At 38.5% G+C, this 15,652-nt stretch overlaps 1 protein-coding gene across 4 annotated transcripts in view; it reads right to left on the reverse strand.

Moving 5' to 3' along the window:
* Positions 1-15,427, reverse strand: part of acsl1a (acyl-CoA synthetase long chain family member 1a) — a 28,446-nt gene extending 13,019 nt beyond the window's left edge. For 2 of the 4 annotated variants that reach the window (XM_074629927.1, XM_074629929.1), the window contains exons 1-2: positions 4,846-4,980; positions 1,355-1,567 (exon numbers count right to left, since the gene is read on the reverse strand). In XM_074629927.1, the coding sequence (XP_074486028.1) occupies positions 1,355-1,549 (195 nt within the window). In that variant the 5' untranslated portion in view covers positions 1,550-1,567; positions 4,846-4,980. Of the gene's footprint in view, positions 1-1,354; positions 1,568-4,845; positions 4,981-15,352 lie in introns of those variants that run through there. The other 2 variants (XM_074629931.1, XM_074629928.1) reach the window with 2 other exon arrangements.
* Positions 15,428-15,652: the final 225 nt, after the last annotated feature.

Genomic DNA, 15,652 nt, shown 5'->3' on the forward strand with positions numbered 1-15,652 from the left:
AACACGGTCCTCTACAGCTGAAAGCGAAACAGTAGAATAAAGTAGATATCTGAAAGTGCAAGAGAGAGACTAAACTTCAAACCACAGAGATTTTTCTTTCTTTCTCTGCGGTCTCCTGCACAGACGTGAGCCGAGTCTCGCAACACACTCTTGTTTGAAGGGGACAAGGGGGGTCGTCATGGGTTGGACGCAGTCGGCAAGACGTCACCGCAGCCCGCTAAGAGGCAGGTCGGGCGCACTTTGGCCCGACTCTGGAGATGGTCCATCTCGGGCGCAGCACAACTCGGTGCGTTAAAACTGGTGATGGAAACGCAAATCAGCACGCTCGGCGTGGCCAAAAGCGCTAATCAAAAAGCCCAACATGTTGGGAATAAGGTACGACTTTCAAATAAGGCACCCTTTGTTTTAAATGGTAAATGGTGAATGGACTTGCATTTATATAGCGCTTTTCTTGTCTTCTGACCCAAAGCGCTTTACACTACATGTCAGCATTCACCCATTCACACACACATTCATACACTGATGGCAGAGGCTGCTAAGGCCAACTTTGCCCATCAGTATCTGATTTAAATACTCATTTACACACCGATGGCTATGCCTTTGGGAGCAATTTGGTTAAGTGTCTTGCATCGACATGTGACCCAGAGCAGTCGGTGATCGAACCACCGACATTCCGATTGGTGGACAACCCGCTCTACCCTCTGAACCACAGCCGCCCTGCAAAACAGCCGTTTTGTGAGAAGTTTCTAAGCTGCAACCAATGGCTTTATTAATAGTTAACACATTACTTACTAATACTTTACTAGATCAATTATCAGTCATTCGTACTGTAAGAATAACCACTGGGTTGCTAAGTTGTGAAAAATCCACTTGACTCCTTTAAATTAATACATTTTCATGAACCAGTCATAAATCCTCACTCACTTTCTAATAAGCCATTAACTGTTCCTTTAATGTTAATAAGTTATTAATAAAGGGTGCCGTGTTAGAAAGAGGTCCTGGAATAATAAAAAAAACAAAAACATAAATAAACTTTAACTAGTCTGAGATTAACTTTTTAGCACTCTAAGTGTGACGAGGAGGGAGGATGTCAAAGCTTGTAATTTAAAGAACTTCAGCTGTGATTAAAGTGTCTGGGAAGGATCCCACATCCTCACATTCCTGCTGAATGAGGTCTGCTGAGTACTTCACTTCCAGTAGTTAGGTCATGCTTCAGTTATTCCTCTAACACACAGGATTACAACACAGTGGATGGACAGCTACAGGTTACCATTGTGTGTTGCTGGATGCACATCGCATGGATTTGTTTAGGATATTTGATACAACCAGCAGAAGAGAGAAGAGATCAACCTACTGGCATTTCCACGGACTGCATGCCGAGGTCACAGGGGGGTTTGAGGGCTTTCGGCCGGGTGGCAAACCAGTAGGTGGTGATGGCGGCGAAGGCACCCATGCCCATGAGTGCGTTGGTGGGTAAGCCGCGCACGTACTGCCGAACATCCTCCAGATCGGGAATCCGCAGATGTCTCAGGACTTCCTGAGCCTGCATGACTGTTGTGCACTGACCCTGCAGGGAGACAGGAACATTATCACATTAGGAAACTTTTAGTCTGCACTTTTTCTGCATGTATGTGTCTGTTCCAGAGAGAAAATATCTGTTTTATTTTAACGTAAAATTACATAAACTATGAGTGTAATCACGGAATTCTTTCTTTTACTGTAAGTGTTTAAAATATTTCTTATTTCAGAAAGAAAATGTCAACAATGCAGTTCCTTCAGGATGTGGTGATCCAGCAGGAGGAAGTATTTGATCTTTTTATCAATGGGTCTCTTGTTTTAGACCATTACACAGCAACATGAGAACTCGCTCACACTGAAGAAGAATACTGCTCTCATTCAGAGTTACTGGTAATTTACTACCATCTGTGTCAACGTGTTCACAAAGACATGCTGTTCTGAACACACATTATGTAAGTTGATTTCAACTTTTATTTTTTTTATGGATAGTTTGAAAGCAAACGTACAGACAGGAAACAGGTACAGACAGGAGAATGAAATGCATTAGAGCTGCAACTATTAGACGATTAATCGATTGACAGATATGAACTATTTTGATAATCGATTATTGATCGTCCTTTTCTGACTAAAAAATCCAAACATACTCCTGTTTATGGTTCTAAAATGTGACCAAATGTGATTTAAATTGAATTTATGTTTTGGACTGCTGCTCAGACAAAAGAATTTAAAAATGTAATTTCACTGGGATCTAGGAAATTGTGATGGTATTTTTACTTAATTTTTTTTTATTATTATTATTTTTGATACTTTTTATTTATTTTTTTCCTCTGATGTTATATAGATTAATACATTAGTTGAGAAAATAATCTGTTGCTTAAATGATTATGAAAATAATGAAAATGCAAAATAATTAGTTTCAGACCTTACATTTAATAAGGATCCCTGGCTGGAATCAGACAGAGGACGTTGAAGCTATATGGTGTGTCTCCACCATTAGGCCACCAGGATGCCACATATTTCTGAATTGTTATCACCCAGGTGTCAAATATATTTCAAATCAACAGCTGTCCCAGCTATAGAAAATGTCCTCAATTAGAGACACAAAAAGTGATCTGAAGTCACATTGTTTTGTAGCATTTCTTATTTTTGACTTCCTGTCACTGTAGATAGTACAGTATGAAACCAAAATAAAGCTTCAAGGATAGATGTACAGTGAATCATACGATGCAGCAGCAGCAGCTTTAAGCCCAGTGATGATCCACTACGTCAGTGTTACTGATTATTTGGCAAATTTTAGTTATATCAAGTGTTTAATGTCTCAAATCTTCAGATCTAACAGTTTCATTTCAGTAGGCCTTCCCAACTGCAGAGACCTTAGCTTTAACGATCTTAACACTATGTCCTTCAATATAAACAGGTCATAAATCTCCTCTGATAACACTTTGAGTTGAATTTTAATTTGTTTGTGGCTGTAAAGTTTCATGAGGCTGTGATTATCCTAGAGGTCACCACAGGTCATTTTATACAGTGACATCAAGTTTAAAAAAATGGTCTTACTACAATGAAATGGCTACTATGGGGACTAACATCATCACACATGAATACAATTGGGCTCATTGGATCCACAAGAGTCTCAGCTTTACAGTGATACGCAATTAATGTAATTCAAGACTGTTTAGGGAATAGGTGAAAATAACACATTTATACTGCATGCATAAAACAGCACGTTTTTTGTCCCAAACTGCATGTGATTATCATAAAGTGGGCATGTATGTAAAGAGGAGACTCGTGGGTACCCAGAGAACCCATTTCTTTAACGCATTAACGAAATTGATCATTGTAGCAGGCTCAGTTTTAAAGCTATGAGTGAAGATACTGATATAATATGAAACTAGGAAACCTAAGGAATCCATTGGTATCAACCATGTCTTACTAGCTTGTTGCGAAGGAGGTTAAATAAGACTCCAAACTGATGATTATGATTTGAGCATATTTTTATGAAGTGACCGTCTTTATGCATTTATGCAGTACCTGTGACAATATTTGTCATTGTTTTGTGTTGTTAATTGATTTCCAATAATAAAAATATACATATATTTGTATAAAGCAAACACATTTGCCCACTTCCATGTTGATAAGCGGAATAAAAACTTGACAATCTTGTAATTAATGGCAATTAAATATTTTGAAATCGATTTGACAGCCCCAGTTTAAATCTATAAAACTAAAAGACGTAGACTATTTTCAAAGACAAACCTCCAAAAGAAATACGCTGCTGAAACTACTTGTACGTTTGCCATTGTTCTTGTTCTACACCTCCGCAAACGATGCATACAAAAAAGAAGATCCCATTTCAACAGCTTTGGAAACAAAGACACAGGAAGGAAATATGACTCTGCACACATCACAAGCCTCCATGGAGGTGTAAGGACACGACCACAGACGCTGTACACTGAACTCTACTCTACTTCCAGTATGTCTGAGGGGAAGTGAAACTTTCTTGTCTGGTCTGTTCAAGAAATGAACTCACTATTTACAAATTTACTACAAATTGAAAAGCCCTGGATGTATGGCTCTGTTGCACTCAAATTTTAATAGAGCAGTCAAATTACTTTAAAATGTAGATTAGACGACCAATTTAAACGCACCGGCTAATAGGGCTATATCTAACCAGCAGGTAGTTTTCAATTAATACATCTGAATATGAAAATACATTAATAACGCTTTTTAAATTTGTTATCAGACTGGACTGGTGGCTTTATGTACATTATGTTCAACTCCTTTGACCTCTAGATTAAACAGTAACAGCCCTTCAGGTACACTAACAACTAAACCAACACCACATACAGTACAGTAGGTAACAATCGACTTCTCACCTACTTCTATAATTACCACAGAGCCCATGACAACTGGGACCAGTGCCAACTGGGGCAAAGTATGGACAAGCTACTTTTCTTTAATTGACCTTTAATGACAATTTAAATGTAGTAAATTGTTGAATGTGCTGAAAGAGATTAATGATAATCTACTTAATTTATATATTCAATACCAAAACAAAAAGAACAGGCAAGATTCATAAAAGCTGTTTACTTCTATAAAATAAATACAATAATCAAAAACACACATTAAACCTCACAAATGCTCCACTACACTATGTCTTACAGGTGTGAAAGACAAGATGTCTTTCATAGCAGGAACACCTGTAAGATAAGTGGTGTCAAGATGACACCACTTCTATGTCAGCAGCTTAGATGCAGCTAAATGGAGTTTCAAAAACATCACCATTGATTGTTGCCAATTGAAGATAAAATAAATGTCTCTACTCACAGTCCCACAGTGTGTATATGAAGAAAGGTACAGACTGTGTCCGAAGGCAGAGCGGTATAGCTATCTGACAGGGCCTTTGCTGCAGCAGTTGCTATTAGAAGGATTCACTGACCTCTAATAGACCTCTGAGGTTCTCACAACTATGAATAGCAGAGACACGCCCCTCTCAAACAGAAACACAGACGCGTGATGCAAAACTACCCACTCACTGGAGTGATAGTTAAGGAACAGGTTGATTTATACACACACATATTTGAGCTTTTTGTCCTTGTGAAAACACAACAAATATAAAAGTGGATTAAGAGGTTATCAGGTGTGTAAAACTAGTTTAAAGTTCAGAATTCAAAATGAACTGATTGCCAATCTGAGTGACTTTTCAGTCATGTTTGTTCGAGACTGAATGACCAATATCTTATCATATATTATCTGGGCATACTGTGTGCAATTCTTGAGTTGCCGAGCGTCCAAACTGGTGAAACTAGTCGAACAAAGAATTACACTCCAATTACAAGAAGGTCTTTGTATCCTACAGAATGGAAATGTTGACAATCCCCCTATTTGTATACTGATATCCCGGAGTATGTGAGCACTAAACCGACATAGACACGGACATGAGCATATGTGCAGATTCCTTGGAATCTAAGATGAATAATAACTTATAATTTTTCAGTTCATTAACTACAGTTGAGACGATCTACACCATATTTACTTGCGTTTTCAACTGAGTCAAATGAAAACAATGGATTTATACATTTCCTGTTTAAGATGTTTGCTAAAACAAAACTGTAATCACCTGACTGGAACAAGCAAAATGAATGTTAGTGGAGTGTAACAGAAACGTGTATTACAGTGCTGAAACACAGTGGTAGGGTGGTATGGATAAAATCCTGTTCTAAATACGGTCATGGGCTGCACCTAACGATTATTTCCTTTGACGATTAATCTGTTGATTATTTTTTCGATTAATCGATTAGATGTTTAGTTCAGAAAATGGTGAAAAATGTCAATCAGTGTTTCCCAAAGGCCAAGATGACGTCCACAAATGTCTTGTTTTGTCCACAACTCAAAGATATTCCATTTACTCTCATAGAGGAGTAAAGAAACCAGAAAATATTCACATTTAAGAAGCTGGAATCAGAGAATTTTGACTATTTTTTTCTTAAAAATGACTCAAACCGATTTATTATCAAAATAGTTGCCGATTAATTTAATAGTTGACAACTAATTGATTAAACGTTGCAGCTGGTGTCATTTTATGTCATGATATCAATATACATAGCAATATAGACAATTTTATGGCTACAATAACAAAGAATAATGTCAGTTTTTGATTAATTCAGCAAATTAATTTCATGACAAATCACAATATTTCATCACATTGATGCTAAATCGTCATATTGCCCATCCCGACTGAATCAACAGATATAGATTATTCATTTAAAAAATACATTGCTTATAATGGATTTGTCAAATTACAAATTGGTTACTCGCAGATTTATCAGAATGTTTCTGTGTTTGATATGAACAAAATGTGAAAGCTGCAACCATAACGATTATCTTAATTTTCGATTAAACCTTTTCGTTTAATATATCGTTCGGCCGACGGAATAAAAAAACGTCTGAAAAAAATGCCAATCACAACTTCGCAGAGGCCAAGGGGGTGACTTTAAATGTTTCCTTTTGTCTGAACATACAGTAAGTCTAAAACACAAAGGTGTTCAGTTTATTGTTATAAGAGAAATCCTGCCATTTGAGAAGCTAGAACCTGACCTGAATGTGAAGCATTTTTATTTTCTCACTTTTTTTTAGCTTGAAAATTACTCAAACAATTAATTAATTGATCATTTTAGCACTAAAACATTTGCAATTTTAACACATGACTTGGTCTCTTGATTTGTCCTGATTTTATTAGTAGTTGTATTTTATTTACATTGACAGACTAAATAATTAATAAAAAGTAGTAAACAAATGAAGCAATAATTAAAGTAAGGTTTATGACCCTCATGTGTGTGTCATTCTGTCAGATGACCAACAGCAGGCTCATGCCATTGATTACATGCTTGACAGAGAGTTTGTTGAAGGCAAAAGGAAATGCAACAACTCCCCCACCACCACCACCCTCCGCCACCACCACCACTCTCCATACTTGGACTGGGAAGATGACAAGCCAATGGCAGAGCCAGCTCGCCAGTCACCCCACACCCCAGCACACACAAGACACTGGAAAAAAGAGGGGGAGAGGGCAGCTGGTTCATTTGACACATAACAGAACATCAAGAGTGCAGCTTGAGAGCCGACTACAGCTGAAGTCTTGAAACCACAGCCAGGAAGTTACAAGAAAAAACACGTGGTTGGTCAGTTCCTCAAAGATGTTTAAGTTCCTCTTTGCGACACAGACGCAGACACAGACTAGTCGGCTTGGGTGTTGAGCGATTTAAGCTCATTATTACAACCTCACCACTGGAGGATTAACACATAGAGCCTTTAAACAAACTTTACGTAATCCCATTTTGACAAGACGGTCACTTCCGAACCTCAGAAGCACCTTTCTCTCAGCTGTTACATGAATCTGCACAAATGTATGTATGTCATGAACGGCTGAAATAGTTAGTGGATTAATCGATACATGGGGTTTTAGCAAGAGAGATACTTGTCACTTAAAAAGAGTTTGGAGGACGGTGCCTTTTTAAGACCTTCCAAAAAACAAGAACACAAATGTAAGAAATGTATGATATTAGCATGTCTGGCTAACTATCTTACAACCTCCATTACAAACTAGTTACTTCCAAGGCTATGTATTCTACATGACCGACCTTCTCCCTGGGACATTAAGCTATAGCTGAAGTGTTTTTAGCACAATGTCATGCAAGTAGCCATCAAGTGCATAGGCGCCGTTTGAACTTTAAGGTTGGGGGTTCACCAAAAACAATCTAGAGGGAATGTAATATGTACAACAGAGGCTTTGTTTACACGGATATTAATAATAGGGCACCAGCAGGTGCATTTTCATATCTCTTTCAAACTTAAAAACCCAACAGCAAGTTGATATACCTACAGTAGGCTACCCTGTGACTACCCTGTGGCGTCTAATATGAACCATAGCCTATTAGCGTCAGAGACAAAGTCACATTGATTGCATTGTTTTCTATTGAAATGTCCTAACTGGCCATGATCAGCGCAACGCTGCGCAGCAACATTTGGAGCTGAACATTTGCTGCTCGCATTGAAAGCACCACAACGGACGAGAAACGGCTGATTGGTGAAGTTGAAATGAGGAGTTATCTATACGATTCCTCCTCATCTCACTACAAAAACCAAAATGAGGTGACAGCTGGCTGGAGGGAGCTGAAAGTTTTCTATTTCCAGTAAATATCACAATTTATTACACGGCTGAGTTGAATACTCGATTTTGATTGGTCAATCACAGCGTTCTGCGGAATGTAATTTCTGTATAACAAACCGTTGCTATGTATAGCAGACCGTTGCTATGGGCGCAGCTCTGATGTCGGAATCTGGCGGACCGTTTTTGTGTCAAAATATTGATTTCTTAAGTAAGTAGCTGTGTAATATGCGGGATAATGTACAGCTAGCGGGTCATTGTTGTGAAAGAATCCCCTTCAGGGCGATGAGAGACCACCATCGGGGTGCAGCATCGCCCTGTCGGGGATTCTTTCACAACAATGACCCGCTAGCTGTACATTATCCCTTACATAAAATGTGTTTTCTGTTTGGAAAGTAGGCTACAAATGTAGGAAGATTGCAAGTATCATCCATGTTTTAAGTGGTTACGTCTCCAGTCTGATCTCGAGCGCATAACAAGCATATTTTCCCACTCCCATGTTGATAAGATTAATAAATACTTGAGAAATCTCCCTTTAAGGTACATTTTGAACAGATAAAAAAAAATGTGCGATCAAGTGTGATTAAATGTGGACAATCATGCGATTAATCTAGATTAAATATTTGAATGGATTGACAGCCCTGAATTAATCAGTAAATGTGAGTTTTTCTCGCAGATGTAAACTACAGTGTCTTCAATTTAGGCACAGACTAGACAGAGAGAGAGAGAAATGTTGCTATAGCAAGACAAGTGTCTTGTACACAGAATAACTAAAGGATTTCATTAATGAGAAACTTGAGTACTTTCTTATTATGGTGACAATACGCCGCTGTAGCAGATTAATAGATGACAAAAATAATCGTTAGTTGCAGCCCTGATGTCATGGTCATCTGTAAAACAATGGCTCCTCCACATCTAGTAGGTGAATGATTGTCAGTTACAGATGTTCTGCCTAATATATGTAGCTCTATAAAAAAAAGGAAGGACAAGACCATTTTTTAAACCTTAAACCAAATGTGTTCAGGCGACGAGCACATACAGCGTTTCACCATTGATTCTGTTCTAAAAATAAAAAAAATGTTGAATTTCATACGTTATTGATTTATTGGATCTCCTGTTGTTGGATCTGCCTCAGTCCAGCTGCCAATACCTCATCGATAATTCAACCGTTTTACAAAAAGAACAGCATATACGGAGTGATATGTTTCTATCTTGTGCGCACAAGATATAAAACAAATATCACCTTTCGGGACTTCAGGGGCTCCATAAGCACTTCCTGAGGGAAGTATGAGTCAATACATTCCTGTGTAAAACCACTTACACAGGTTTACAAGGACATAGCAGGAAAATGCGCCTGGCAACCACTTTTTCTTGAATAGTACGGTGGATGAGTGACACTCTAAATGAAAGCTGATAAAGCGTGAACAGGGAATAGACAACCTGTACCCTCTCAGTGCACATGTGTGTCCCTGCATGTCTGATGGATGGTTGTTGAAGCTCATGTGGCTTCAGTCGGTGTGACATCTTTCATCTGCTTCACCCCTCTGCCTGACTCATGTCCATCCTCCCCCCAATCACGTTCGACCCCGGTTTTAGGACACAAAGACAAAAGGCTGACCTTGCACAAGACAACCACGCTCAAGACTGCAGGTCCCGACCTCCCTGGTGAAATCGCACACTGCCAGTCACATGGTCTCACAGTGGAGAAATGTAGGGGAGAGGGAGGGTGGAGGATGGGATTTGTGAAGTGGAACAAAGGTCACACACCCGTCGGCAGCTACCAATGCAGCATCACGCCACATGACCTCTACACTGTATGAAGGTCAACGAAAACGAGCTGTTTTTAAATGATTGTGCATGAGCCTCAGTAAAATCTAGGGAAGTAACCAAACTGAAAGGCTGGAATTTTTTTGTTTAGAAACCAAAGTTATGTTTAGATTCAATGTTGGCAAGCGTCGGATGCATTTCCTTCCTGATAAAACATCTGCAAAGCTGATTTTTAAGAACTTGTGCACCGTTTACATCCATGTTTACTAGCTAGCAGTCTTCTTTTTAACTGCCGTCGTGAGTTACATTGCTACACTTCTTTACGCGGCACCACCACCAACTGTCAATCAGCACAACAGCGTGAAACCATCAGCAGGAATACGCATCGCTTTCTCATGCGCATGAACAAACAGCAGTGACCTACTCGTCAAAACATGGCTCCATAGCGCTGCTGCTAGTGGTCAAAAAAACAACACGGCACGGGCCTCCACAGATGGTGCGCGAGCTACGAGCACTCAAAGGCGTTTATGCTCAACGCGTTGTTCTTTGCAGGGTTCTCCGAAACACCAGAGGGCATACGAACAAAATATTTTGTGAAGACGCAAGAAGAAGTCGATGAGTGTGACCGGCAAAACGCCATAAACCAAACTCCTCAATGCCGGGGAGGAAAAATTGTAATAACTATAAACTCATATCTCATATTCATGGACGTAATTTATCCCATTATACCATTATAATATAGGTATTATAATGACACAAAGGTTGGAAGGTTTAATATCCTGTAAACAACTTGATTCAGCTGATAACATAGGGATCTCATAGGGATAACATAGGGATAACATAGGGATCTAACATGGGGACGAATTGGCCGTCTTTCTAATTCATTATTTTACTTATTAATTTAAGTGATTTGTTTTTATCTTACTGTGGCAGTCCTGTCTGAAAAGCCCCGCGCACACAGCGGGCGCCTAGTTACAAAAATTCAGAGGTGCACGACCAAGCGTTGCAACAGCTTGCGGAGCCTTCGCGCTTTACGCACAATACTTGATGATGCCATTTTTGGCTCGCACATCCTCGCGCCGGGGACAGTACAGCGAGCATAAATCCCGTTAAGCCATTTGCTCTTCCACTTATGACAATTTGAATGACTTTAAATAAAAAAGAGCACACTAATGCCTACTGCTAGTTTTTTCACTTTTATTTAAGTTCCTCTGCTAATGTAAACTAAACTGGAACGATTATTTTCATCACAGATAAATCTGATGATTGCTTTCTTGATTAGTTGTTTAGTCATTTTGTCTATAAACTGTCAGAATCACAGTAGCTTAAAACAAGTATGACGTCTTATTCGTCTGACCAACCGTCCAAAACTCCCAAATATTCAGTTTACTATCAAATAATACAAAGAAAAGCGGCTGCAAATCCTCACAATGGAGGGAATGTTTGCTTGAATAATAATAAATAAATGATTGTTTATAGTTGCCGATTGTTATTCTGCTGATCAGCTAATCGATTAATAGTTTTTCAGTAGGCATGCTAGATGAAAAGAAGGTACTTTTGGTCTAGAGCTTCAATAATGAATCAATTAATTGTCAACTATTAAATGAAACGGCAACTATTTTTAACGAAAAAAAAGTCTAAACTCTCTGATTCCTGCTTCTTAAATGTGAATATTTTCTGGTTTCTTTACTCCTCTATGACAGTAAACTGAATATCTTTGAGTTGTGGACAAAACAAGACATTTGATGACGCACTAATCAACATTTTTCACCATTTTCTGATATTTTATAGATCACACAACTAATAGACTAATCAAGAAAATAATCAACAGATTAATCGACAATGAAAATAATGGTTAGTTGCAACCCCCGGTGTTACTACAGTGAACTATCAGCACCTGAACAGACATTACGCTCAATTAAAGCAGTATAAAGCAGGACTACACTGTCGACTGAATGAGCTCAAAATGGTTCGAGATATGAAGCCAGCTTTCCGTCGTCATCCTTTGGGGTGAATGACTGCATCTTATTTTCCCAGAATGGGATGATTTCTTTTAACTGACTGATATTTTCCGATTAGTTCCATTGAAAAATCCTCTGAGAGAAACATCATTCACAGTAATTCTCTCTTCTCCTAACGCTCCATGAAGACGCATGATAATTTGCGGTTGGTTCGTTAAACCGGATCCTCAACTTTGCTGCTCTCACATGATCGTATTTGAATTCACTCTTGTCAGTTAGTGACATCAGATGAAGTGAGTTGAGGTGACATTTATAAATCCTGCCCTGCTTTAGAGAAGGTCTCACGTCGCGCCTCAAGCCGCTAATGACTGTTGTCTAAACATCAGTCAGCCTAGAGGTATGCATGGTATATCAACCCCAAAACAGACTGATACTGGTATTCTCAAATGACCAACGCAGAGTGACGACAGTGCGGCAGATCCGCTCCTGAACCACAAAAAACACACATAGTGTCCCTCTCTGTTTGCTGTAATGAAAGCTCCTCCTGTGCTCAAGGGCAAAAAACACATGCTGGAGACTGCGCGGTCACTTTACGATCACCCCATGTCTGTAGTGTAACTGCTCATGTGACAGCACAGAAAAAGAGCATAACACCACCTCCAGCCACATACCACAGATTCCTGTTAGAGGATGTTTGCCATAAAAACGCCTCCTGATGTAACTGTTCAGTTATGATCTGCTTCAACATCCTACACTTCAATTTACAGCAGGTCGGGTCTCCCAAAACCTGTAAACAATGCAACACGTGTCTGACCTGCATCTGTCACTTCCAGTGTGAGAATTTCTGTTGTCTGTAACTAATGATTACATTTATTATCCATTAGTATCGCGATTTAATGTTTTGCGATGCTGTATTGATCTTTAATTAACCTCTTAGAAATCCGACAGCCTGCCGGTGGGCCCAGTCACTATTCTAGATCATATGAAACTAAAACACCTAAGGAATCCGTTAGTACCAACCATGTCATACTAGCTTGTCACGAAGGAGGTTAAATAACGCTCCAAACTTACGCTAAAGTTAAGCAAGGAAAAACTGGCAAGGCCATTTTCAAAAGGGGTCCCTTGACCTCTGACCTCAAGATATGTGAATGAAAATGGGTTCTATGGGTACCCACGAGTCTCCCCTTTACAGACATGCCCACTTTATGATAATCACATGCAGTTTGGGGCAAGTTATAGTCAAGTCAGCACACTGACACACTGACAGCTGTTGTTGCCTGTTGGGCTTGAGTGTACCATGTTCAAGATTCAAGATTCAAGACGTTTATTGTCACACCCGTTATACAAGTACAATCGTGTGAAACACTTTTTGCTGGGAAGCTCCATTAAGAAAACAGTAAGTTAAGTAGCAAAAAATAATAATAAGTGTATTTACAAATAATATACAGTATAATAATAAAGGAAGTACTTGGTATATGGAATATGTTATGATTGAGCATATTTATTTGTGCTAAATGCAGTACCTGTGAGGGTTTCTGGATAATATTTGTCATTGTTTTGTGTTGTTAATTGATTTACAATAATAAATATATACATACATACATACATGTGCATCAAGCAAACATATTTGCCCACTCCCATGTTTATACGAGTATTAAATACTTGACAAATCTCCCTTTAAAAGGTACATTTTGAACAAACAAAAAATGTGTGATTAATTTGTGATTAAATATTGAACAGCCCTAAAAATGACACTGTCACTTTACAGTGAGGCAGCCTTTAAGGGTTAACAGTGGTCTATAAACTTCATTAGATATGTGTTATGTATAAAGATAATTGAATCATGTGAATCATTCAGAGCAGAAAATACTAGTAGTAATGTCTACAAGACAATTAGGTCCTTGAATGAGAAAAGAACCGTTTTCTTTGAGCTTTATGTTTAAATTAGGGCTGTCAAAGTTAACGTGATAACGCCACTAATTTATTTAACGCATTAACGAAATTGATCGTTGTAGCCGGCTCAGTTTTAAAGATAGAGGGAAGATACTGATATAATATGAAACTAGAAAAACCTAATGAATCCATTGGTAACAACCATGTCATGCTAGCTTGTTGCAAAGGAGGTTAAATAAGACTCCAAACTAATGATTTTGATTTGAGCATATGTATTTATGCTAGATGCAGTACCTGTGAGGGTTTCTGGACAATATGTGTCATTGTTTTGTGTAGTCAATTCATTTCAAATAATAAATATATACATACATTTGCATCAAGCAAACATATTTGCCCACTCCCATGTTGATAAGAGTATTAAATACTTGACAAATCTCACTTTTTTAAGGTACATTTTGAACAAATAAAAAAAATGTATGATTAATTTGTGATTAAATATTGAACAGCCCTAAAAATCACTTTACTGCGAGGCAGGCTTTAAAACCAGGAAAAGACAATATTAACATATCCAAAATCTAAGACAATATATATAGTCTCATATCACAATATCAATATAATATTAAAATATTGCCGAACCCTAAACAACAACACCTCATAATGATAATGTAACCTTGCCTAATCCAAACTGTATGTTCACTGTGACGCTTTATACAACTCAAACAAGTTTGTCAATAAAAAATCTAAGACAATATATATAGTCTCATATCACAATATCAATATAATATCAAAATATTGCCCAACCCTAAACAACAACACCTCATAATGATAACGCAACATTGCCTAATCCCAACTGCATGTTCAGTGTGTGACTCATTTTACAACTCAAACAAGTTTGTCAATAATAATCTGAATAAATAACAGCCGCTGGATGTCTGGGTGTGTCTAAAAACCTGGAAGAACCACCTACACAGTCTCCTCCTCTGCTCAGTGTGCTAATGAGGACTAGTGTTTGAGGTTAGCAGGTCAGACAGATGATAATGGTGACATTGTTCTTCTTTTACTCTCGTTGTAATCTTATGTTATTAACTAACAATGGCATCAGTGTGCAGGGGAATTACACACAAAGTAGGTGACACAGAGATTAAGCAAAAAATTAAATGTTCATACGCAATGTGTCATCAGAAAAGCTATATATCTGTATTATCTGTTGTTATTTCAGAGGATTAGCTTGAGACATGGAGTTTTCTCAGAGATAATAGACAGATATGAGAGATAAACACGTTATTCTGATTACAGACATCATGCTAAGTGAACATGCTGTTCATGTGTCATGAGATAAACGGAAATGAAGAGACACGATGGAGGAGAAAAGATGCACAACGTGGCTCGACACTGTGTCTATTTTAAGGCAACAATAAGCGAAGATAGCATCACGTTTCTAACACAAACCTCTGTCAATAACATGAAGGTCATAATAAGCTAGTGGGCCGCTAATGTAAGGGGTGGATATTTGACGCAGAAAGGTGTGAAATGTGTTAGCACCGACCTGTGTGAAGCAGCAGCAGCAGCAGCAGATCCGGAGACTTGATGATCCTGATTCTTGAGGAAGCAACAGCAGCAGCAACGGTTCGCTCAGCTGGTGAGCTCTCAGCCAATCAGGAGCCGCCTCTCATGTTGAGCTGCCCAAAGTTTAAGAGGCGCGCTGTGATTGGTCAATATGGTGTGACAAAAAAAACTGTCATCCTGTAATTAGTACATATACTCCAGTGCTAAAATGAAGAACACGTCTTCTCATGCATAAACATATACATACTACATTACTGTACTCCTCTGTGTGTATATATAT

This window comes from Sebastes fasciatus, chromosome 3 (assembly GCF_043250625.1).
Source record: "Sebastes fasciatus isolate fSebFas1 chromosome 3, fSebFas1.pri, whole genome shotgun sequence".
In the NCBI taxonomy this organism is placed as follows: domain Eukaryota; kingdom Metazoa; phylum Chordata; class Actinopteri; order Perciformes; family Sebastidae; genus Sebastes; species Sebastes fasciatus.